General features: G+C 39.0%; 2 protein-coding genes across 7 annotated transcripts in view; one reads left to right on the top strand and one right to left on the bottom strand.

Annotated features, from left to right (window-relative positions):
- Positions 1-6,243, bottom strand: part of DSG4 (desmoglein 4) — a 39,291-nt gene extending 33,048 nt beyond the window's left edge. Inside the window, exon 1 of one of the 2 annotated variants that reach the window (XM_045510345.2) lies at positions 5,962-6,243. In XM_045510345.2, the coding sequence (XP_045366301.1) occupies positions 5,962-6,009 (48 nt within the window). In that variant the 5' untranslated portion in view covers positions 6,010-6,243. The remainder of the gene's footprint in view (positions 1-5,961) is intronic. The other variant, XM_010946759.3, reaches the window with a different exon arrangement.
- DSC1 (desmocollin 1) overlaps positions 1-14,801 on the top strand; it is a 274,987-nt gene that overhangs the window by 90,806 nt on the left and 169,380 nt on the right. The window lies entirely within an intron of this gene.

The following is a 14,801-nucleotide window of genomic DNA, read 5'->3' as shown; positions in this document are numbered from 1 at the left end:
CTTATGTTAATTTTGTTGAAAATAAATCCTTGAAAACCATATGACTTTCGCAAAAGGACTCATTATGAGCTTTGGAGTTAATGCTCTTTCTCATTATTAACATTGATATTTTGAATTATCCTGTAGTTTAGTGACCCAGATACTTTTACAATCCACTGCAGTGTGATGTAGTGATATTTGGTGTTGGTGAGAGGCTTTTTTTAGAAGGGATTTGGGAGAGGAGAACAAGCTTGATGCCTCGGGTTTAGGTGCATGCTCAGCAGACTGAAGTAAGGAAAGAATGTGTGTGTGTTTGTGTGTGTGTGTGTGTGTGTGTAAGGGGGCTAAGGATCTAGTAAATGATTCATTTAAAACTATCTGTGCACTTGTACCCTCTGAAGTGCTCATGTATCTCAGGGATATCTGGGTCCTTGTTGAAGACTGTTGTTACAGTAGCAGTTAAGCTGGTATCACGTGTCTTAAATCAGTGTATGTTTCTAAATCAAATAATTTAAATCTCAAAGTGGGTACATAGCCCTACAGTACAGTTTAGCTTCTAAAAAGCAATATGGCGTAGACACAAATACTTGAGACTTGGAGGCAAAAGAACTGAGTATGAGTCTTGACTTGGTTTACCAGCTCTGTGACCTCGATAAATCTCCTAGCCTCTCTCTGATTCAAGTTCTGATCTAAATAGAATAAAAAATGTGAAAGTGATAGGCACAGTAAATGCCCAGTCCATGTATAAAGAGGAATCAGAGCGAAAGAAGAATTTTCCTCTGTGCTTTAGAAGGTATGTTCACAGCATCCCCGACATATAAAAGCACTGGTCAGTCATTTTAAAAGACTTGAAATTAGCCACATCAACCATATTAGTTCTCAGTTTAAAGGGATAGTGGGAGTGTTTTGAGTTTATTTTACCTTTTTCTTGTCCTCTCTACAGAATCCAACTCAGTTTAGAGATAGCAACTATCCAAGGTTGCCCTGAGAATCACTGAATATAAACTCCTTTTCACCCTTTTGCTGCCCCTGACATATTTTTAGAGGTACTTGCAGATGAGGGGCAGAAATAACCTGGAAAGAGGTATTACTGTCTCTGAGCCCTAGTTGATGAGAAAGTTGCCTGTCTTCCTTTTTTTCTTTGGATGTCCTTACCATAAATCACATTAACTGAAGTGACCTGAATAGGACCTTTGCTAGCAATGTGAAAATGCCTGAGAAGCTAAAATGTATGCGTCTGCGCTAATCTCCAAGGATATGATGAAGACTCAGACAGAGTGCCTGCCCCGAAAGGGCTCACACGTTAAAAGAGGAAGGAAAGCAGATGAGAAAAGATATCGCAATATTACAGACGTTGGGAAAAGGTGCATATATAGGATACGGCATGGACCCAAGTGGGGAAAGGAGTCTTGGACATGTGATATTGGGTTCAAATTCCACTGTATCATTTCTGGTACATTTATGAATCATTTATTCCCGCAAAGTTTCTTTATCTGTCAAATGAGGATATTTCTTTTTACCTTTCAGAATTTTTGTGATGTGTGTGAAGTAACGATGTTTTGCTAATGTAATGTGGTGAAATGGGACTTCAGTGACAGACCAAGTTCTAGAGAACCAACCCTTTGATTGTCTCGATTTTTAACCCTGAAGCTCGCTCTGAAGCTCACAACCCCATTAATGTTGCCTGTTAGCATATAGGTGGGGCATATGGTGAAGTGACTTGGTAAGAAAGATAAATTAGAAACTAAATCCATTCATTCAAAATTTTATTGGTGAACTATTATGTGACAGGCACTGTCTTGTGTGAGCAAGGCAAGTTCCAACCTTTTACTATGCATACATTCTAGGGAGAATAATAGGATATACACTATTTGGTAGCCATCTAACTTTTGGTAGATTGCCAAAGTTTTCCTGGGCCTTGTTTTCTTTTTCTATACCTTCTTCTAGAGAGAATGATGATTTTATATAAGATATGTGGAATCTAATTCATTACATGTGCTTATTGCTGTGTTGGAATACATATTATTCTGTTATACACAAAAGTGTTCAAAATAGTAGCTACTGAGCAAGGCTATTTTTCATCTCCACAACTTAACCTTTTGGAAGTCAGTTTTCAAAGTCATTGGCACACATAGGACCAACGTATTAATAAGCAGTTCTCTCTTGAATAGTACTTATAAAAATAATTGAGTAAAGCAATTGCTGTCCTCAATGCGAGATGGTTGAGATGCCAAGTTCAAGCCTAATTATATCACTTTTGTTTATAATTGAAGGTATATGAAGTAGAGGCATTTTAAGTAGTAAGCCATGTAATTTTCTGTGTGGAAAGGAAGGGCAAACATTTCTCATGCAGGTGATACCTGAAGGTTTCTCTCCAGTCCCTCCTCTCACAAACCCTGTCATCAGAGCTTCTCTCCGTGAGTGAAGAATTCCAGCTTCAGTCCCACGTAGGAAAGAAAAGGAAACACCAGTGTAGCTCAGACAGCAGTTTCATTGCTCTGCAAGGACTCCTCCCTGGGTCCTTAAGGCTAGAAAGGACTCATAATACTGTGTACTCAGAATTGAGAGGTTCTCTAAAAAAGAGAAATATCTTTGGAAAAGAGAAAGCATCATTGAGTCGCAAGAGCTGTGAAGTGTTTCTGTAGCAGGATTTTTGTGCTACAACTCTACACGGTGGTGTTATTTAGAAGACTATTAAAATTGTAGGTCATTCTATGGTACTAATACTAGATATATCTTGTGATAAAACATTTATTTTTCTAGCTCACCATGAACTCTGCAGGAATTTGAGGGCAAAAATAGAATTTTTCCCACTGGTTTAAACTATATAATTCCTTAGCCATTTATATCCACAAAAACATAGTAGAGGTAAGATTTGCTTTTGTGTAAACTTTGGTGTGATGAGGACATTAATGTTCTGTAACAGGCAGTACGGAAGCCAATCATTTAATGCTGTCCAGTGTATTCTGTTTAATACAAATAAAAAAAATCAGATAAGGTGTTTTTTTCCCCACTAATTTATTCTTCTAGAAATTTGCCTGACTATAAAATAAATAAAAACAAATTCTTGTCCCACGTATCAGAATCACATTGTTTTATATGAGAGCTAAATTAATAGGTTAGTTCTAAAAATCTTTTAAAATTTTGATGCCCATTTTCAGCTCACAGTGAGATAATATCTATATTCTTAGCCACGTACCCTATTTACTTTCCAAGAACCAGAATATTTAATTGAAATGTTTACATCTTATATGTAGCATGAATGATCACCATAGGTGCACAAAAGTTCTTATCTCATTAAAAGCTACATGGCTGTTTGTAATGATCTTATCAACGTGGTAAAATATAACCTCTCACAGCTAATAACTGCTCTACCTTAAGTGATTCCTTCCTAGTCAAACTTATATAATCCATGGCATGACCTAAATCTTTAGATTCTCCAACTAAAGTTATGAAAATATTCAGGAGCCAGATATGAACTTCTACTACATAACCATTCAGTAGAGAGAATTATTTCTGCATTGGAGGAAACTTAGTGACATCATGTCTAACCTTGTGTCCAGATGTGGGGCACAGAGAGGTTGGGTGCCTTGGCCAGAGTTTCACAACCCCCTTGAGGGGAAACTGTGATTCAGCCCTGGGGCTTCTGAGTCTCAGTTCAGTGTTGACTGCACCTCCCCACCCTAATTCGTTTTACCGCAGAAGTACACGATGACCATCCTTACGAAGAAAATGCTGAGGGACTCGTGTGATATAATGAAACGTCCTGTTGTAGCTTAGAGTTTTGGGGTATCCTTTATAGGTTAAGTCAGTCAAAATCTTGTTTAAGGTGCTTTTTGTGGTCAAGAGATGACACGAAGTACCCGTCTCTGAGAGGCTGCCACACCCTCATTAGTGGAAGCAACAGTGATGCTCCAGAGAGCCTTTGATTTAGTTAATGAACCAGGGGCAGAGTTCAAGTTCAGGAAATGAAAGACAGGTAGGCACACCTGTTCTCCACAACAGCTATAAAATTCGGTTAATTCTCCTTGAACGTTTCTTGTATTTGTTCCGATCTTAAAACATGCTAGAAGTTTCTACTTCCCAATTCCAAAAGTTATTAACTGATATCTTAAAGGATCTATTAGAAATGCAAAAAGAACTTAAGTCTATCACAATTACCAAGAAATGTAAAATACAAGTATTTTAGTATCAGTAGGGAGAAATTTAATATCAAAGACACTAAAATTTATAATAAATCAACACTACCAAAGAGAGATCCTGAGAATCTGAACTATAATACTCTGTCAAGATCAAGGAGAAGACAAATGAACTCTTCAGTTAAATGAATGTTGTCATAAAACATGTCTGTGCAGAGAGGAATAGCAAGTGAAATTTAGTGCTCAGAGGTTGTCTCTAAAACCTTGATGCATGCAATCAGTTTTCCGTACAGAAAACAAAGGTTGATCTGAGTCCAAGTATGCAGGTGACCCATAGAAGTGTAACAAGAGGTCTATGCTGATGATTCTTGATCTGTGTTAAAGATCAAGTTGCATTCGTCCCTCTTTAGTAGTGTAAGTAAAACAATGATCATTATAACAGGGCATTGCGATTCTATTTGGAGTTTTTCAGTTTACAAATATTTTTCAAACACTGTCTTGTTTAGTCCTCTGTCTCCCAAGCTCAGAGAATGGAATGTTCTACCGCTGTTCCCTTCCAAGCTTGGGCTGCGTGCCCTTTGGCAGTGTTGGGCTCCCGCCCAACACTGAAGTTCATGGAAACGTGAACTCCAGAAGAACGGCGGCTGCCAGGCCAGCCGTACAGCGAAGTGTTCCCTTATCTCCCCAGTGTGGCGGCCCTCTGCCTCGTGGAGCTGATGTGCAGAGGAGCCCCGTATCACGCCACATGCCTGGCAATGGGGCAGGCATCATTTCCCAAGCTTCTGGGGTAGCCCCACTGCTGACGCTCCTGGGAGACCGAAAGGCAGCCAGCTATAGGGTGTTTGCATTTATTTGCTTGGAAAGAAGTATGTACAGTTTCCTCACAATCCTCTCCTGTCTTTCCACATACTTTCCCTTAACTGTTTTGACTGAATCATTCTGTCACTTGACCGGTGATAGATTTAAGTCTAGTCTGTTCTAACCTATCTTAACTTTATTCTTTAACTAGACTTTTCTAATTGAATTGGCAGCAGTTTTGTGAGTTGCCTAACCTGATCTTTGTTGCTCTAAGGATCTGGTATTAGCAGCTGCCTTACCTCTTTCAAAGGTAGGACACTCACCATGCATGATGCCTGTTGGGAAAGTACTTCGTGCCTTTGGGCACCCAGGGGTTGGAGGAAACCAATGTAATATCCAAAATGCCATGTTTGCTTTAAAGAAATAGATCAACTAAACATTCCCTTTTGGACTGTGGGACTGCTTTAATAATTCCAGAAAGGGTTTGTCTTGATGGCCTGGTTTTCTTCGTTGTTCTTTAGTCATTTCTGACCGGAAAAAAATTCTTACAGCTTAAATATTTCATAATTAACTGCAGTGTAATTTTGACGTAGCTAACATTCCTCCACCTTGAAGCAAACTCATAGGGAAATAACTGTGTAAAAGGAATGGGCTTGATCAGTGTTCCTTCCCTACAAATGTGGAACCCATTTGCACTGGGAATTTTGACAGCAAAATGTCTGATATAAGTACAAGTAAAAGAAAATAGAATATTTTATTTCTGATTGTAAATTTTAGAATTATCCCAGCATTTAATCTGAATCGGATTATGTCTCTGATGCAGTTTAAGTCTAATTCAACCAGATCCTGACCCTTGCTTCTCTATGGCATTTGTCCCCTCAGCATGGAGAGTCCTTTGAAGTCACCAGAGGCTGAACTCTTAGAACTCTCTTTACAGGAAGGGGTTTAAAAATGGAATAAATCCCATGTGGAAAGTCCTATAACTGACATAGGAGACAAAACGGCAAGATTGCATTTCTTTCCCAGGCCTTTAAATTCTACTTACCATTAGAATGATCAAAAAGCTCATGTTCCTGAAAAGGAGCCAGTCCATTCCTTCGGTCTCTCTTGCACACGAAGCCCAGTGAGATTTGATTTTAGTCCTGGTCCGCTGGGTCCTGAATCCGGCTTTGCAGCAAGATGTGCTTCGAGATGCCCTTCTAGGAGGGCCTGGTGATAACTGCTGCTCTCTTGATAGAGGAGTGAAGATGTTCTATAATGACTCTGTTTCCCCACCCCAAACTCCGGGGCTGGTCTGGATGACTGGCCTTGCTTGGGCTCTGGGTAAGAGCATAGACACACCTTGATTCTTATTGCAATGAAACCCTTTGTTGGACACCAAAGAAAAACCTCACAGAGCGAGGACAAGATTTACAGGGAAGATACCCAATGAATAATAAATTACTCACAACATGAAAAATAATTAAAATGCTAGGGCCTGTCATCATGCTGAATAAAATTAGTAGGCTGCTTCTTACTGCCAGCGTTGTAAAAGCAAAATTACATATACTGACACACATACACACACGTTCACTACAGAACCAACTTCAAGGACTGCGATTTTGAGCAGAGGGCATTGTGAAGAGGTACCAGGCCTAAGTGTGGTGTAGGGAGAAAGACAGAATAATGAAACTTTCATCTCTTAATTCCGGTGATTCCTGCTTCCTTCCTTAAGAAGTCCTATAGGTGAGCTGTATTCCTCAATTTTAAAGACATTCTAAAAATAAGGTTAAGACAAAGAAACTGTAATTTTACTAGTATATTTGTTTCTACATTTTAGCATCTTCTTTCCTCAATATACAGTCAGACCATGAGGGTTTAACATTAACTCCGTTGTTTTAAGGTAACCACAATACTGAGTACATTCACTCCTCATGGCATTTCTGCTGATAAAAAAAGTACATAACGTGAGTGAGGAACACCTTTTAAACCCCCTTAAATGTTTATTGAGAAGAAGCTGAAATTGGAAACCTAGGAATTTAAAGAGAAAAGAGCAGAGCAGCATCTGGATATTTCAGAAAATCATTTCCCCTTTTTTATTTCTCTCTTCCCCCTTGTCAGTCTCGGTTTAGAACAGGTGTAGTTTTCTTATGAAAAAAATAAATTGCAGGCTGACAGCAACATTGAAAGACATAAAAAGAAAATGTAGTTAAGTCTTCTCTGATTACTATTAGGTGTCGGTTGGAGAATTTTAAAGGGAGCCTACATCTTGCCTTCACCACCCCATCCCTGAAATTCAGAAACAAGACATGTCTGTCCCTACTCATGGGATGTATTCTAAGTAGAATTTGGTCCCTCGAGAACCATGGTTTAGCATGTTTGGAAGCATAGGAAAGAATCAAGGCAGTTAGAGGGCTAACATAGTATTCTAAAATGAAGAGAAATAAATTGTATGCTGAAAATATTTGTGAGACAGAGAGCAGGAAATTATACTTAAGCATGGAAAAAAAATACATTGTTACAAAGAGGCAGTATTTTGATATGTCTGCTCAAGCCAAATTGTATATTTGGGGATATCTGCCTAATTCAAAAATAGATAAGCTGACCTGATAAGGCATGTGTCTGGATCATGCTTTCTTTAAATACATCTTCAGGTGGTTTTCCAGATTGTCTAGAAGTAACACACACACATTCACGGGATGGATAGTAACCCACTATTTCAACATATGCTCGACTAGTCTTTAAAACAAGAGTTATGGAAAGCCATGCTAGAGTAAATAAATATTTTGAAAATTCTCTTGTAGCTGTTTTATATCCAAGTGAGCTTTCATCCTTCTTTGTTTTCATGAATTTTTGTCCAGAGGTTTGAAATCTGACAGTTGTATCTACCATAGAAAAATTTTCTTTTATACCTAGGTCAGAACAGCATTAAAATATTTTTACTCTTTGAGATACATTCCCCTATCAATAGCACCAGTGAGCTCTGGGCTTTTCGAATGCAGCAGCATCTTCCCCTTGTCTCTCTGCACGTGGGAGGTAGATATGGTGCTGGTTCCACGCAGGCTCTGAGGCAGCCGCTAATAGTGTATTACACTAACATGCATCGTACAGAAAGTTGACCATTGGTTGGCCAGTAAAAGAAATTGATTTCTGCTTTATTTTATCTAATCTTGAATTAGAATAATTTAATTTGCCTAAGAGAATTAATGAAACAGGTCTAGACCCCTATGAGTTATCATTTTTCACAAGGGGAAAATTATACTTCTTCCTTGCTGTGTCATATGAGGCTATTTTACAAGGGTTTCCACCCTTTGTTTACACCATAATTGGCTGATTTCTTCAGAAATATAAAAGTTTCTATTTATCTGAATTGCTTTGTATAGAATGAGTTTCAAAGAAAAGAAACAAGCAATAGAAATAAGGACTAGATTATTTGGATGATTCCTCCAGAATTCCCCATTTATAACTCCTCATTTCAGTAGTCCCCAGAATTTTGAATCTGGAGGTTACTACCATGGGCAGATTTTAAAGACTCTGCAGTAACTGAGAAGTGATCACTTGATGCCACATCACCTCATTTTGTATTTACTCCTTGGGAGATTTGAGGGGAATGATCTCAAAATAGAATCCCCAAAGGACTGTAGTTAGTGAAATCCTTTTCTAGGCAAAGCTTGATTGAGGTTGTGAGTTTAGATAGATATATAGTAGCTCTTCTGTTTCTCTTGTAGGGTACCAGCCATCATGGAAACAGAGTATGGGATATTAATGCTTAAAGATACCCTAGAGATTATTAATCTAACCTGTCCTCTCTTCCTTCCCTTGTCTTCATGTAATGGCATTGCCCAGAGAGGCTGAAAAGCTTATGACTACTATAAAAAGGGCAAGAATTCTACCTCCTGATCTATATTCAGTTTATTTTTATATATATATATATACCAAGCCACTTTCCAGTATTGGCTAGATAGGTGAAGGCAAAATAGAAAAGAGTTGAGGGCCAAATGTTATTATCTTAAAAAAAAAAATCCTTTCTATATTGTAGAGTTGACTAGACTATTGAGTTTAAAAGCTGACTCTGCAAGTGGAAATTTTAAAATAAGTTTGCACCGTTATTTATGTTTGAAATCAAAACAGTAGTATTTCATTTGCTCATATGAAAGTGTACGTTGAATTTCAGGGGTCCTCTTGATGTTTAATTACTGTTCTTGTGCTTCTGTAGTATTGTTTCATCCCGCTTCCAAAGTGGTAGGACACCTTCCCTCCTTATGTCTTACCCACCTAGCACATAGTAAGTGCTTTATCACACATTTTTAAAAGTAATGCCACAGAGGACAGCTAATTCAAATTCTTTTCGGGAAAAAAAAAAAGGAAATCTACACAGGCAAAATTATTATGAAAATGATGTTAGGACAGAGTTTTCCTATCAAATTATCACAGTTTAGGGTTCCTGATGGATATTATTTAAGTATTTGAGGAAAGCTTAATTTCTTGAAAACAAGTGTTAGAGGAAAGGAAATTTTAAAAATATTTATGGTCCCAAACTATGTCAAATGCTGCAGGCAAGTAGGTTCTAGAGTTGACTCATGCAGAAGGGCTTTCATTAGCCTGGGCCTGGGGGATGGACGAGCGGTCAACGAGGCTGTCTTGGCTTTGACCTAGAGCAGTTGCTGTAACTACATGTCTGTTCACCCCGAGATAATGGCATTGGAGATAACTTGTCTCCTCATTAAAACCAATCTATGTATGGCAACGGGGGTGCTGGCAAACCAGGTTATTTAGTGGGTGTTAGGAATCACAGACTTAAACGCCAGTTTCCTAAAGAGCTACGTTAATACCATCAGGATGATGTTCGTTTACACCCTAAAATCATTCTTACCCACAGAGAGAGGTGCCTTGTTGATTCCCTGTGACTTCATGTCCTTGGTGTGGGATGTCTTCCAAATAAGGGCAGAAGGAGCAGCGTGGCTTCTAGCTCGGTATTAATTAAAGTGGATTACTTACATACTTACTGCATACTTGCTGCATACTTCTCCTGAAAAATGTCATCGGGGTCAGGGGCGGATGACTTTTCTTTTTATGTGAAAAGTTTGCTTCCTTTTCCCTTTTTTCCCATTGTGTTACTGATGTCTTAATTATGGATTTATGAACGCTTGTCATGTGTAAGGGAAATTAACTTGTCATATGTGTTGCAACTATCTTTACTTAATTTTTCCCTCTTTTGAGTTTGTTTTGGATTTCTTTAAATGTTTGCAATTGAGAATGATAATATTTTTATATAGACTAGGCTATTACTCTATGTAATTAATTCTGCTATTCGTTCCCTATTGCTGTGGTAATAAGTTACCACAAACTTAGTGATTGAAAACAACACAGACCATTATCTTATAGTTCTGAAGGTCAGAAGTCCAAAATGAGTCTTCTGGGGCTAAAATTAAGGTGTTGGCAAGGCTGCAGTTCTTCGAGAGGCTCTAGAAAAGGATTGTTTCCTTTGCCTTTTCCAACTTCTGGTGGACGCCTTCAGCTCCTTGGCTCCGGGCCCCCTCCCAGCAACCTTCCCCACTGCAAGGTTGGCATCTGAGTTTTCTAGGCTCACGTTTATTTTTGTCTTTATATTGGAAGCAGATCAGTTCTCCTGGTGATTGATGCACAATAATCATGTTTACAGAAGATGATTTATTCAGTAGAATATTAATTTATTAGTTTGCATGGTGGGGTGACTATAAAGTTAGTCTTCTTTCTCCAGATGCCCTCTACTTGCCCTAGGAATCAAGATGCCAACCCCCAAATTGTTTATTGATTTTGAATAGGCAGCAGAGGTGGATAGATATTTTGACATGCCCTTTATCTACGCTACAAGGGTATCTAGTAAAATATTCATCCCCTGAGAGAAGGAGTACCTTTACTCATTCTCCCAGAGAACAGCATGTGAAAAAGGTCTGAATTTCTACATATATCTGACTTCACCTAGCAGGTGATATTAGATATGATTGGTCAGTCTCAGAGGGTTCTGGGAGCACTTTTCTATTGCTACCATGGTCATTGTCATATGAAGAAAGTTAACATTCTCATTCCAATTTTTCTGGACACTATTTTTCAAATATTTGAAAAATATTTAGTTACATTTGAAAATAAATTTTTTCGTTAGTTTACCCTTTAATCCTAACTACATACTAGGAAGGTCCAAATTTTTATTTATCTAGTCTTTTCCCAAAGCGTATTTAAGACATTGGTCAAGATATATTTTACAATCTAACGAAATTGAATTATGTTGTTTCTCATTTTAAAGCAGCATCATGCCAAAGAATAATTCTGAAAGAGAAATTCTATTGGGAATGGTGGGAACTTGACAAGCAATATGATGTAATCTAGGCGCTCGGTTCTCATATAGACTGTCAAGGCAAGAATGGATTTTAGAAAAACTGAGGTGTGAGTGAATAGCATTTATCCATGTATCCAGCAAATAATTACTGAGTTTCTGCTTGTCACTGTGCTCACTTCCGTGCATCATACATTAATTCAAAACTTGTTGTTTAATTGCTTCCATATTCAAATAATGACAGAATATTTGAAGTACCCCTTTCAATAAGCTAGGTGCAAGAATATGTCTTAGAAACGGAGTGAGTTGTCATGTTGTAACATAGAAATAAGCTGTTAAAGTGTTAGGGCTGTTTATGCAAAAAACGGTGACTTTAATTGACTCATAGCCCTCGTTTTGGCAGTAAATAGACATCAAAACCAATTATCTATCAAGGTCACTCCTAAAAGTGTAACAGTAAAGCTAAGTCACGTATTACAGGGGAATGATTATATGTCTAAGCACTTTACAGGGGCAAGCACCTAATTAACACAAATGACACAATATCATAAAGGTACAAATTAATGACAAGGGGGACCTGAAGACTTTCCTGTTTTATACCACTGGGGTTTGTTATCCAATCTATCGATATATTAACTTATGACCTACTCTTATTTACAGTGGAATGTTCAAGAAAGGCTGTCAAATCAGAAAATTCTGAGGTTTCATGTAGCATATTTCATCCAAGAGTGCTGAGCACTCCCATGGCTGTAACAGATCCTGTCGGTGCCCTCCCCCATGTTTTGCCCTCATCATTTCTGTGTCCGCACGCCCAGTTTCTGACTGCCGGCTCCTGTGTGTCTTCACCTCATGGGTGCCATAGCCACGTTAGCCACCTGTGCAGCAAGCACAGGGAATTCTGTCCCCAGAGGCAGTCCTTAATGGTTAACTGATGAAGGCTGTTGTCTGAATACACAATCTCCTTCATTTCTGGGATGCTTGACTCTTTGGTGGCAGGTACTACACCAGCTCCCTGGGTTTTCCCCAGAAGGGCATCAGTTGCCTGTGGTGGTAACTGACTTTTATTGGCTGCTTTCCCTTTCCTGTTTCATCTCTGCATTTGCTACCAGTGGTTCCTTCACCTCCATCCCTTTCCCCCAGATTGCCCTCACATCCTGTCTCGGGGTCCACTTTTGAGTGGATCCAGCTGAAGATGTGATCAAAACAAACTGAGAAGCCTGGGTCAGGAATTTATCAAGCAGAAACTGGCATACATCTTGAAAGAGATATCTATTAATTTGAATGCAGCTAAGTATTTTCCTTTGAAGAATGTGACAAATTACATTCTGGGTTCAGCCAGATATGAACTTGATAAGAATTGGATCCCGATATTCTGAGTAGTTCTGGGAAAGTTCTTGAGATGGGGGCTTTCCTCTCTAGAGTTTATACAAGGAGGGATGACTGGAACATAGTCACAGGGAGGACTGAGATATACCGAGTTTGGCATAACTAAGCTTGTTTGTAAAATTCGGAAAAGTAGGTCTCCCAGGGTCAGCTTGAGTTTGTCTTATTTGAACTCAGTCACCAAGTACATTCCCAGAAACTGGTATCTGTTTCAAACTTGCTCACCAATTTAATATTCTCCATTTGCATTTATTATGCTTGAGTTTTTTTTTAAAGGCACTTTACAGTGAGATTCGAATTTAATTTATTGCTCAGTGCCCTTTTTCCAATTTCTTTTTGCATGTTGCTTTATTACACTGTTTAGGAGTTTTGTTTTATTTTTGTCACTTGTTTTGCTACCAAATTGTATGGTCAAACCAAGTAGTAGGACTCCCTCATTAAGAGAGCTAGCAGTAGGTGATCTTTTAAAAAAATACAAAGCTGAGCAGAGCACTCCTCTGCCCAAGCTTTCCAGTGGCTCTCCATTTCACTGAGAATAAGTCAGAATGCTTACAGTGGCCTGCAGGGTCAAACTCCACCTCATCCCCTGTTACCTCTCAGACTTCGCTCCTCAGTGCTTTCCTTCTTTCACTCTGTCACAAAGGTCTCCTTCTTTCTTGAATACCTGAAGATCATGTCTGCCTCAGAATTTTTGCAATTTTGTAGTCCCCTCTGCCTGAAATGCCCTGTACCCAGGAAGCCACATGGCTTGCTCCTGATTGTTCTCCAGGTGTCTGCTCAAATACTACCTATAGCAGAACCCCGTCTCAACGACCTTGTATAAAAGAGTATCGTCCCCATCCTGCCCACCCTAGCCTCAGTTGCCCTGCTTTGCTTTTCTCTTGATCACTTACTGCAGTCTAATACACCGTATATTTATTGTTTATTGTCGTACCTCCCCTACCCTTTCCCTCTCCTGAACATAAACTCCATGGGGAGTGTTGCTCACCATCGTATCACCACTGCTTGGCCCAATTACTATTAGGCACTCAATAACTACTTGTGGAATGGATGGATGAATGAATGAATGAATGAGCAAGTGGGTCAAGGAAAGAATTTCTGAGGAAATGATACTTAAGTTGCTACCTGAAAGATGAAAATGAGGAGGGAATTGCTCCATGCAGAATGAATACCAGTTGCAGAGTTCAGAGCCTTTCTTCAGTCCATTTCCTCCCACCTCCTCCATTATAACTATTATGGTTCAAGCTTCCCTCACCTTTCCACCGCCATCTTTTATGCCAGATCAGGCAGGTCCCTGTAGGCTGTCCTAAGACATGCAATGAAATCCATTGAAATTCTTAAAATAGGGGATTGACTTAATCTAATTTATACTTTAATTTTAATTTATACCTTTAGAAGGCCAGATAGGCTTACCTGTAGGAAAACTGTTTGAAGAAGGTCCTTACTTAAGAGGCAGTTCTGATAGGGTGGCAGATGGGGATGGAAACTGTTAGATGGCTTGAGATATATTTTGGTTATAGAATCCATAGGACTTATTAATGGATGAAATGTGAGGGGTGAGGGAAAGGGTGAAATCCAGGAGGAGTACTCAGTTTCAGGTTTGAGCAATGGGTCAGTGGAGTCATGTTTGCTGGGATGAGGGATTTTTAGGGGATAAATTACAAGTTTTAATCTTGAAACATTTTAAAAAGGGCTTGGATAAGTTATCATCGAGACAGTGTAGAGTGTTAAGAGGAGAGGTCTTGGAACAAACTGTAGGGGAACATTACCACTTAAAAGTTGGGTAAGTGGGGAACCAAAAAAATGAGAGAGATTGGCCAGTGAAATACAATCCATATCCATAGAAGATGATGTTTTAAAAGCCAAGAAAGAGGAGTGTTTCAAGGAAGACGGAATAGTTAACTTTTTTCAGATTCTTTCCAATGGTTAAGAAAGGCCAGGACAGAACAGTAAGCCTTGTATTTGGCAATGTATAGGTCTTAGACAAACTTAACAAGCACCATTCTGATGGACTGATGGGTGAGCGCTGAAGTCTGATGGGACATGGGAAAGAAAAAAAAAGCACGTGTACATGAGTCTTAAAATTTTTGGCGAAACAAACAAACAAAAAATGAGGCAGTAGCCACAGGGAGGGTGCTGATGGAAATGTTCCAGGGGAAAGAGACAGAGAGAGAACAGGAAAGAGACTATGAGGCTATTAAGGAAGGAGC

The sequence above is a fragment of the Camelus bactrianus genome, chromosome 24 (assembly GCF_048773025.1).
Source record: "Camelus bactrianus isolate YW-2024 breed Bactrian camel chromosome 24, ASM4877302v1, whole genome shotgun sequence".
NCBI lineage: Eukaryota > Metazoa > Chordata > Mammalia > Artiodactyla > Camelidae > Camelus > Camelus bactrianus.
Note: the sequence above shows the minus strand (reverse complement) of the source record. Positions and strands in the feature narration are given on the sequence as shown.